Here is a 10828-nt window from a genome sequence, read left to right on the forward strand (position 1 = left end):
TCTCCTTATGATGAGTGGCACGTGGAGCCAAATTTGCGGCACTCCAGATGGAGTGCCACTGTGGAGGCTGTGTCTGACCTTGCCCATTTTTTCACCCTGTAAGTGGACTGGTGCCTGCTCCTTCAGCAGGGTACATGGGGGAGGGGAAGTGTTATCAAGTTATCAGGAGCTCCAATTTTAGGAGTTTTATGGAGCCTCTTAGGAAGATAGTATTTAGGGCTATGAAGACACCCAATGTGCACTTAGTATGTCTGCCGAGGTATCTCATCCGAGAAGTGGAGGAGACCTTGTGGCTACTGAGCACGCAGTGTACAGCTGTCTCTAAGTTGTGGCTCATGTTGGCCCCAATGCTGCCTGTAACTTGGATTCCGAGGCCATCCTCGGTTCACACCAGCAGCTAATGGACGTGATGACAGCTGCTGGTGTCTCACGTGTGGTGCAACCAGAAATCACAATTTGCAACATCGTTCCCAAAGCTCATCAGGGACCTTTGGTTTGGAGCTGAGTGCAGGGTCTTAACCAAAGGCTTTGTCAAATCTACGACAGTCTTGGCTGCATATTTCTGGACCCGTGTTATTGGTGGAGACTTGTACAAGCCCCTTTGATAACTCAGAGGTGCTGTACACAAATGAAGCAACTACTCGCATAGCAGACTATTTTTGGTGTGCTCAGCGCTGTTTCTTATGTTGAGCAACAGTCTGACATACTCTGATGAACACTCGCCAGTGGATATGCAGTAGCAAAATCAGACTGCATTCAGAGTAATGACACTGACTGTCAAAATGTTATTAGTAAACTGTCCAAATATCTGTAGCAAAGTTCTAGATTTACTGCCCTCTAGAAAATTTCTTGAGCTCAAATTATACTCGAGAACAAATGATAGCTGAAACCCAAAGTAGAAAGCTCAGATATTTAGCAAGTAATGGAACATATATGAAAAATATGGGGGAGGGGAGTGTTTTTGTGCTTGACTAAAATACTTTGCCTACTGATGTTACTGAAGTTATATGGACCTGTATAACAGGTATAGATGAAATCAAGTTAATTGTTGGATGTTTTTACAGTCTACCCAATTCCACTGAGACAGTTTTGGAGTCATTCAAAGAAAGCCTAAGGTCATTGGCATGTACACACCCAGATCATGCAACATTAGTTGGAGGCGACTTTAACCTACCGAGTATAGACTGGCATGTCTATGGATACATTGCAGTGAGTAGGGACAGATAGTGATTCAAACACATCTATCCAATGTGGCAACAGGATATAGTGAAATCAAAGCCAAAGTTTTCTATCTTGCCTTTAAGAAATCACTCAAAAAGGAGAATCATATGAATGTAATTTAGTTTGACCATTGCATAGGCTCCAATAAGCATCCCCGGGCACAGAGGAACAAGTGAAAGAATTGAGGAACAACTAAGTCACCAGGAACGCATGGAAGTCCAATTCAAATTCATAGTGAATACTCTATAGCACTGACACCTTACTTAGTTTCCTTCCTTAGTTTGTATTTATCACACAGCTATCCCCCAGTGCAGAGGCCCAAGTGACTGAAAAGACGTGAAGATGACTCCCTTATGTAGGAAAGGTAAAAGAATGGACAGCACAATTACAGACCAATATTTTTAACACTGGTTTACTGCATAATTCTTGACAATATTCCAAGTTCAAATATAATAAATTTCCTAGAGATGGAAAATATTCTGTCCATAAATCAGCATAGTTTTAGAAAACATCAGTGGTACTTAACTCAGCTAGCCCTTTTCTCACACACAATCCTGCACACCATGAATGAAGGGCAGCAGGCAGATTCCATACTCCAAGATTTCTGAAAAGCATTTGACACGTTCCCACTGTTTACTGTTACAGAAAGAATGAGCATACATAATAGGTTCCAAAATATACGAGTGGCTCACAGACTTCTTAAGTAATAGAACCCAGCATGCTGTCTTCGATGGTCAGTGTAGTTCAGATGCAAGATTACCGGAAGGAGTGACACTGTTATTCTCTGTGTAAGAAAATAATCTGATGGACATGGTGAGCAGCAATCTGTGGCTGTTGTGGTGTACAGGAAATGCCATCACTGAGTGACTGTAGAAGGGCACAAGATGACAGACAAAATTCCTAGTTGTTTTGATGAATGGCAGCTTACTTTGAATGTAGAAAAATTTAAATTAATGCACATGACTAGGAAAAATAATCTTGTAATATTCAAATACAGTGCTAGTAGTGTGCAGCTAGACACAGTCACAGTGTGTAAATATCTAGGTGTAACATTGCAAAGCGATATGAAATGAATGAGGATGTAAGAATTGTAGTAGGAAAGGTGAATAGTTAACTTCCATTTATTTGGAGAATTTCAGCCGAGTGTGGTTCATATGCAAAGGTGACTGCATATAGAATGCCGCTAAGACCCACTCTTGAGTACTGCTCGTGTGTTTAGGATCCCCACCAGGTCAGATTAAAGGAAGACATCAAAACAATCCAGGGGTGGGATACAAGATTTATTACTTGTAGGTTTGACTAACATGCAAGTATTACAGAGATCCTTCCAGAACTAACTCCTGGAGGGAAGGGGAAATTCTTTTCGAGTAACACTAATGAGAAAATTTAGAGAACCAGCACCTGAAGCAGACTGCACAATGATTCTGCAGTCATCAACATACATTTCACATAGAGAACACGAATATATAGATAAAAGTTCTCAGTTGTGGGTGATGTAAAGCAGTCACTGATCTGGCCAGGTTCCCCGAATTTTTTGGGAAATAATGGAGTCCACATCAATATGCTTCACTGCCATTATCAATGCAATGAGGTGTGCTACATGCAACAAGATAGGTGTGGCTAATGCATTTTCTCAGTAGTGAACATAGAAGACGCCCCCCCCCTCCCCCCCGAGTCAGTACACTTCTTTTCGGAGACTACAAAACACAATACAGCTTAGATAAAAGGAATACAGTAATTCAATTAATTAATTTGTTTCAGTTGTGCAATTTATTTCTGTTTTCCTTTATAATCATTGTGAACTTTTCATATGCGAGATTATTAGAAATGGCGAAATAGCTCAGTTTTGATGAGGAGATGACAATCAGCTGAGGTCTTTTATACATAACCACTCTACCACTTAACTGGAATGAATTTATGAAATAAACATCTGAACAATGATAACCAGACAAATGCAAAATGCTAGCTCTTGTTTTGAGCCTGGGCTCATGTTACATTATGTTCCCAGTTTTAACATATTTCTCAAGTTGTGTGTTGGGAAGTTACATTAGATGATTCACAACCTGTATTTCCATAACTGCAGTTATAGATAACTATGCGCCTACTTTGGGGAATCAACAGATTAAGGAACATTTAAATTAAGCCCATATGAACAGTTAATAACAAATTCACAGAAAAGTGGAAAGTATTAGAAGTTTTCGAAGAGAAATCCCAACAAGTAACAAAAGGAAATCCAACAGCTTTTTTCCACAATTTATGTCTCTTACAAGGATCACCACACAGGATCACCATTGTACAAAACTTCAGAAGGATATCTAGAACTCTATGATTCATGGCAGGCTCCAAACTGTACAGTTAGAATATTTGAGTCCATGACCAGAAACTCCTTCAGAGACAACAGAGACTGGAAATGTAAGAATAAATCCTTTCAATATGTAACATAAGGCTGTAGGAATTCTTTCTCTGGGTTGTTTAAAGTGACTGACTTCAGATATGCTAATGCAAGTTTAGGGTTAACATTGTCAATGATTAAGTCACTAAATACTGAGTGTGAAATGGAGAAGGAAATCAGCAATGTAATTTCGAAAACAAACTATTCCATCATGTGCCTTACACAATTTAGTGAAACCACACAAAACCTGACTTGTTGGACATAGTGGGATTGGAACCAGCACTAGCCTAAATACAAGGCCAATATCTTACCAGAGCAGTAAGTTGCACAGTAGTTGGACAAAGACTTGGTTAGCAAGGTACACTTGACTAGTGATTATGTTTACACTATGCCATACTCCTCTGAGTGAGAATGACAATGGTATGGGAAATGTTGCACCTGCTGATACTGCCAATCTGCTCTGACCCACAACACGAAACAGCTGACAATCATACACTGAAATTCAATATGTATAAAAAAAAGCCCTATCAAGGATTATAGTTACTTTCACTACATCACATCTGTGGCTTTAGCAATTCACAACCAAAATGTCCACTTCCAATGAAACCTACACCTCTGGTTATGCAACAGATTATTCTCTTAAACACTATCTACATTCCAAAGTATAACACTGAAACAAAGTACATACATTTTCAGCATTCTTCTCTACATCAATTTACACATCATGTATGATTTCACACACAATATCATCATTAGTGCATTAGTGTGTTGCAGTGCAAAGATGGGTGGTTCAGTCCCCCAATATTTGAGCTAGGCACTTTGAATTCTTCCTGTAATTGTTTGTTTTCTTTTAGTATTAGCTTAAAAGATAATTCCCACTCCTTCAAACTCATTTTGCCTCAGAGAAGTAATTTACTCATACTTTGGGTGAGTGTATATGTTTTGTTTAATTTATATCAAGGAAAATTCTCAACCTCTTCAAATTAGTATTGCAGTTTGTAATACTGAGTGATTACCACACTGGCCAGCAGCAAAGATGATGAGATGTCCAAGTGTACAAATTATCTCCAATATTTGGTGCTTTGTAGTTTTTATGGCTAAAACTTCTAATTACAGGTCCCTATCTTCAGTATGTTCACATGCACACACTTCTACTGATGCATGAATGGACTGTAATCATCACCAATGACGCCTAAGGGAAAGGACTATCTGTACTGATCAATTACTTCAGTATGGGTGTTTATAATGGATATGAAAAATACATCAAATGTAATGCATTTTTTTTTTCATAAAATATACTGAGAGATATAGATATGGTGGGGAGTAGAATTTAAAATTGCATATGATGTGAAGCAAAAACTGAAATGAAAAGCCAAAAACTCAAATGCATTACTGTAAGGAATACACACATTTGTACACTGAAATTTCAACATCATATGAGTTTTCCTGGAAGAAAAAATACCAAATTTTATTAATTATTTCTCCACGAGTCAAATAGAAAAGATAGCTTTCCCCAGAATTTCCATCCAACATAAAAATACAAAGCACAAGAAGTTCTAACTCAGTGAGTCACATCACTAGAAATAACATAATACCATTAATGTGGTAAGGAAAAAGGCAAATCAACACTATAATAAGCAAATCCTGACTTTCTCAGAACCACAGACATTTTGTAATGTTGAGAACTGTGAACATCATTAAATGAATAACCACTCTAGTTGCCACAATTATTTATCACAACAGCAAATTTTATAATGCACAATTTTAGATTTTCCCATTGTGCAATGATTTTCAACTGTTCTAGGGTATTCTTCCAGGTGGTATGACCCAAATTGTGATATATTTCAGCAAGGTGATTTGTTGCCACCCTCAAGCAGTCCTGCTTACGACCAGACATGCTTCAGAACAACACCAAGTCAACAACTTGCCACAATACTGCAAGAGCTGGAAGACACTGCCTGGACGAATACCCAGTGAGAATTGAAAAATATTGTAGTTATAAACATCGTTGTTAACACAAAGTATTCATGTTCAAATTATCTGCACAATGTTCGCCAAAAGCTAATTTGGTTACAGAATCCAACAAAAAACCAACTGGATAACCATCTCTAGCATTTCACAGAGGATGAGAATGGACAAAATTTCAGTGCACCACTACAATATATTTTAAAATTTATATTTGACATTTAACTGCTGCCAGTCACTACCAAAAACATTTTTGCTAGTAAAAACTAAGTAATGACTTCAAATAAAAAGGAGGGGCAATTCTAGGTTGTTCATTATGTAGTTTCCTATACAGCATAATCAGCTGAAGGGCAATGATCCTTATAAAGTGACACACAGTACTCAAATGACAAATATTATTCTCATATTAGTGGTGGAATACTCCAGTTACTGTCATTCAAAGCACTCAGGGTTTATATTCTATCATAACATATTGCAGCTATGTCCAAGAGTTGACTACTTTAGATCCATGCCTGGTAAACACTATGACAAGTATTATACATGGGACAGACACTACTGGTTAAAACACGAGTTCTTACTTGGGAGCAGCAGTATTAAAGTTATCTTTGAGCCATTTATATTTAAATTTTCAATTGTTCCCCCACATCACAGTGGTGAATACTTGTGTGGCTCATTTTTTTTTTCCAGTCATATGCAACGGAGCTATATTGTACTTAATTTCTAACAACGATGTTAAACACAACTCTACATCCATTATATACACTGATGATCTCTTACTTCACTGTCAATTATAATAAATACTAAAGTAGCATAAACTTCATGAAAGTCATAATAAAAAATTTGGAATACGAGTAGCAACTACACGGTACATCCCTTATTGTAAAGTGAATGCCAAACAATTGCCACTGACAATCCTGTATTGGTGGCAATATGACAGCACACCGTACAACTCAGAAAGGAAATTTTTGGAGTAGGATTAATTAACCAGTGTAATTCTTTTCCAGCAAAAATGGTATTATCTCCCACATACTGAATCACTCCACAGTTCATGTGAAAGCCAGACTACATCTCAGGTATGTAATTTGTGTGCTCATAGCACAATTTTTTTCCCTGGTTCAGTAAATACTGTTGTGGTGACTGTCTATTGTGACAAAGCCTGACTGATGCCTTAAGACTTACTTCATTGTGACACCTCTCTGGCACTATCAAACTTGTCATTTAAATTTTGAATTGTTTCACATTGCTGTCAATGTCAAATTCTATGCTTCAACACATCTGCGAGTCCGGTTACTCCACCTAATTTTTATGACTAAAATTTTAGAGCATTTGTTCTTAACTGCTACATAAACAATGAAACAGCGGAGTGAACATGTTCCTGCACATGCTTCAAGCTGTTTTTAGTTCTCATGCAAACAAAACCACTTCATAAACATCTCTACAATTAACTGCATTAACATTCAAAGAATAGTGGGAAAGAATCCGAAGGAAGGAAGGAAGGAAGGGTTTAACACAACAACAAGGTCATTAGAGCAAGCACACACTCAGACTGTTTCCTTAGGATGGGAAAGGAAATTGGCCATACCCTATCAAAGGAATCATCCCAGCACTCGCCTGGGGCAATTTAGGAAAATCGTGGAAATCCTAAATCTGGATGGCTGGACATGTATTTGAATCCATATGAGCAATAGTGTTGTCTTCATTGGCAGTAAACCTACATTATTATCTAATCACCTATTTCCCTGTAAATATAACAATCCAGTTACCAAAAAGTTTCCAATTCAATAATTTCATTTTTACAGACTACTATTTCTGAGTATGATCCAATTCACAATCCCCTTTTAAACATCTTCCATGGGAAACTCATGTGCACTAAAGTAGTGCACAGTACTTTGATGGTATGTCTACTTTCAAGTCCCTTTCTCTGCATTACAAAGAATTCTTTGACTCACTCAGATCATACAGTGTAACTGTACAGAGGTATACTCTATTTTTAACACATTTCCTCCCAATGCAAATATTTTATTTCATTGATTTATATCTATGTAATCTACAGTGTTCATAATAAGCAGTTTCAGTATCAATGTGTGTATATCACATATCCATTTTAAAGTTATCACCATATACCAGTAAATTTTACTTTATAGGAAGTAAAGCCACGTGTATTAGGGAAGGTAACAGAAGGCATGCATTTTGCACTGTAATTAATGTAACCAATAAACTTTATACAAACAGTATTTGCAGTTATGTTTTGTGCAACTCTTGTTGAAAGTATAACAAAATGTGCATATTTTATAATTTTTTTCACAGGCAATACTAATGGATGTTGAAAATTATAGAACTGCTATTTTAAGCTTATTTCTCTCTAAAGTTTCATTAGTTATGTGTTATATTCAAATAATCAATTTGTAAATTTCTTGCACAATCTGATAGTTTCCCAAAATACAGTATTTTATAACAGCTGCACCTTTTTTTCAGACAATCTCAAACTTTTCCTTCTTTTGATGCAAATGATTAAAAAGCCACCACACAGCAGATATCTGTGTTGTACCATTCTTTTTCCACCAGATTTTCAAAGCTGAATGACTTTTCTTCATATTTTTGACCATAAATAACTGGATCATACACAGTTAGCATTTGCTTGTCATTTCAAAAGGGATCTTGGGAATGGTCTTTAGGATTTCCAAATCTATTCAGTTGAATGGTTGACCACTCACACAATACCAGTGGTGCAAGTACCTATACATTCATCTTATTCGGTTAAAATTCTATGCATGTACGATGTCTGGACACTGAATATGCTAGTTGCTACAATTTAGCAGTGATCTGATAAAGGAGTAAAAGTAAACAAAACTGAAGTATACATTTACATTATTTACAGCTATTTTGATAAGGATGCATCTGGAAATGACATATTGGTTGGTATACTACAGGTGCCTGAATGGCAAATATCTGAACAAGCAAGCATGATAGCAGCCATTCAAGATGTCATGTACAATACTTAAACCACAATTAGTAATTTTTCCCATAAAAAAAATAACGAACAAATAGGAGTCTCTCTCCAAATTAAATACTACCTGCCTACCACATAGTTCCACCGTCAATAAATTTAATGACAGTATGATCCGATACCTGAGAGGAGTTTTGTGATACACATCACTTTTAATTATATTAATTCTTACGCTTCTTGAAAGAAAATATTAAGCAGCATATGACCTAAAACCACAGGGCTATGTAAACACACTCTTTGACGCCCACTTTGTGCTGACTACAGGGATAAGTCAAAACTCCCAGTTTAAGAACACCATTTAGGCGTTTCTACATCATATCTCTCAGAACAATAAGAATTGTTGAGCCATAAGTTCCACACCCCACACTACGAAAAATTCTGCGTAACAGCTGATCACTAAAGATTAGCTAGTAAAATATCGTTTCCAACAGTTCATACTATCTCTTACACTAAGAAGCAAACAAGTACTTTATTATGCAACGAAAGTTATACAATGTTTACGTCAAGCTACCGGTAATTAGTTCTGAGGTTATTTTTCAACTACAATGTACGACCACATATACAGTCTAGAAATACCAATACAAATTACGTTCTTTAGCTTTAGATTCATACAATTATTCTTATATATCACACAATTTAACTTGCTATAGCGTCTTTGTTACAGCCAGCAAAAACATCTATCACAGTACTAACGGCTTTGTAGAACTGCAGTAGAAGTTATTTGCTTACAAATCAGCAATAATTACGTCAAGATTGGTGTTATTACGTTCAGTACGTTAGTTCTGCATTTGCTGGGGCTATAGCACGGGCAAGGTTACCATTTTAAAGTATGTAATGGAAAATGGGCGTAACTATCAATCAAAATATTTTTGTCAGCGCCAATAATCTCCCCCGTATCAACGTCTCACAAACCGTGCACAAACTGCGAGTGAGATATATGCAAGAAATATATCTTATGCAAAAGAAAACCAACTCGCACGTTAGTGAAAGTATCAGGGATTTATAAATAACTCACTTCTAATGCCTACCTTTTTGGGTTTAAACGCATGTACGGCACTGATCTTTCCAAGTCTGTGGGCCACGTAAAGCACTAATCCGCCTCCTACTGCACATGCTATCGTTCCCGCAACTATATTAAATGTTCCCGGCCGGTTGATAGTACTATACGATTTAGTAACACCTGAAAATTTTATAGAAATTTGTTGAAATCGTCTACTCAATCGTCCGAGAGTAGCCATGTTGATACGGCTTAGATGTCAGCATGCGAACAGCTGAGGATCTAAGGGGATCACGTTTGCCAACTGCGCACGCACAATATCAACTGCAGCACCCGGTTTACGGGAAGAAAACTGTTATTCCATCTGTTGGCGATGCAACGCGCGTAAGGACTACTGTATTTAATTCGTGGAGTGCCCACGATATGTCCGAAATGACACAGTTATACGTATTATCAGATCTGCTGGTGATGCGACGCGCGTGTGGACAACTGCATTTGATTTGTGGTGTGTACAGGAACTATCTGTATTAACACCGGTGTACGGTACTTCATAAACACAAGACAAGAGCTCATCAAACATCTATGCAAGTACTGTCTTGATCCTTTCAACTGTTTTCTTCGGCGATAGTGCAAACATCTCTCCTCTTTCTTTTGACAAGACTAAAATACATACCGCTTTTGGAGATTTATGTCGTTAATATTTAATGAAATATTTTGACGCGCTTTAGGGACCAACTTTGTTTACGAGAGCAATTTGAGCGAGCCATGAACATAACGTCAATTACATGGCAGAGAAAACATTGCACTGAATGCTGCCACTCTTTTTTGTAGTATGGGTGTAATGATATTTTACGTTCTATCTTAAGTGCCTTAAATCACGTGTATCATCTTAATTATTTCAATGTGGGCCATAAGTTGGGGGATACAACAAATTTTGCCGGCCGCTGTGCTCTCGCGGTTCTAGGCGCGCAGTCCGGAACCGTGCGACTGCTACGGTCGCAGGTTCGAATCCTGCCTCGGGCAAGGATGTGTGTGATGTCCTTAGGTTAGTTAGGTTTAAGTAGTTCTAAGTTCTAGGGGACTAAAGACCATAGCAGTTGAGTCCCATAGTGCTCAGAGCCATTTGAACCACTTTTTTGATGCAACAAATTTTAGAATTTTAGTTAAAAATTGCATCTTTGGCGCAGCTGTCCATCATTCTTTCCGTTAGAATGAACGACCTGTTATAATAATCTGTTTAATAATT

General features: G+C 37.4%; 1 protein-coding gene across 3 annotated transcripts in view; it reads right to left on the reverse strand.

Moving 5' to 3' along the window:
* LOC126298970 (calcium uptake protein 3, mitochondrial) overlaps positions 1–10034 on the reverse strand; it is a 613695-nt gene extending 603661 nt beyond the window's left edge. The window contains exon 1 of one of the 3 annotated variants that reach the window (XM_049990590.1): positions 9614–10034. In XM_049990590.1, coding sequence (XP_049846547.1) covers positions 9614–9823 — 210 coding nt within the window. In that variant the 5' untranslated portion in view covers positions 9824–10034. The remainder of the gene's footprint in view (positions 1–9613) is intronic. The other 2 variants (XM_049990588.1, XM_049990589.1) reach the window with 2 other exon arrangements.
* Between the last annotated feature and the right edge of the window lie 794 nt (positions 10035–10828).

This window comes from Schistocerca gregaria, chromosome X (assembly GCF_023897955.1).
Source record: "Schistocerca gregaria isolate iqSchGreg1 chromosome X, iqSchGreg1.2, whole genome shotgun sequence".
NCBI lineage: Eukaryota > Metazoa > Arthropoda > Insecta > Orthoptera > Acrididae > Schistocerca > Schistocerca gregaria.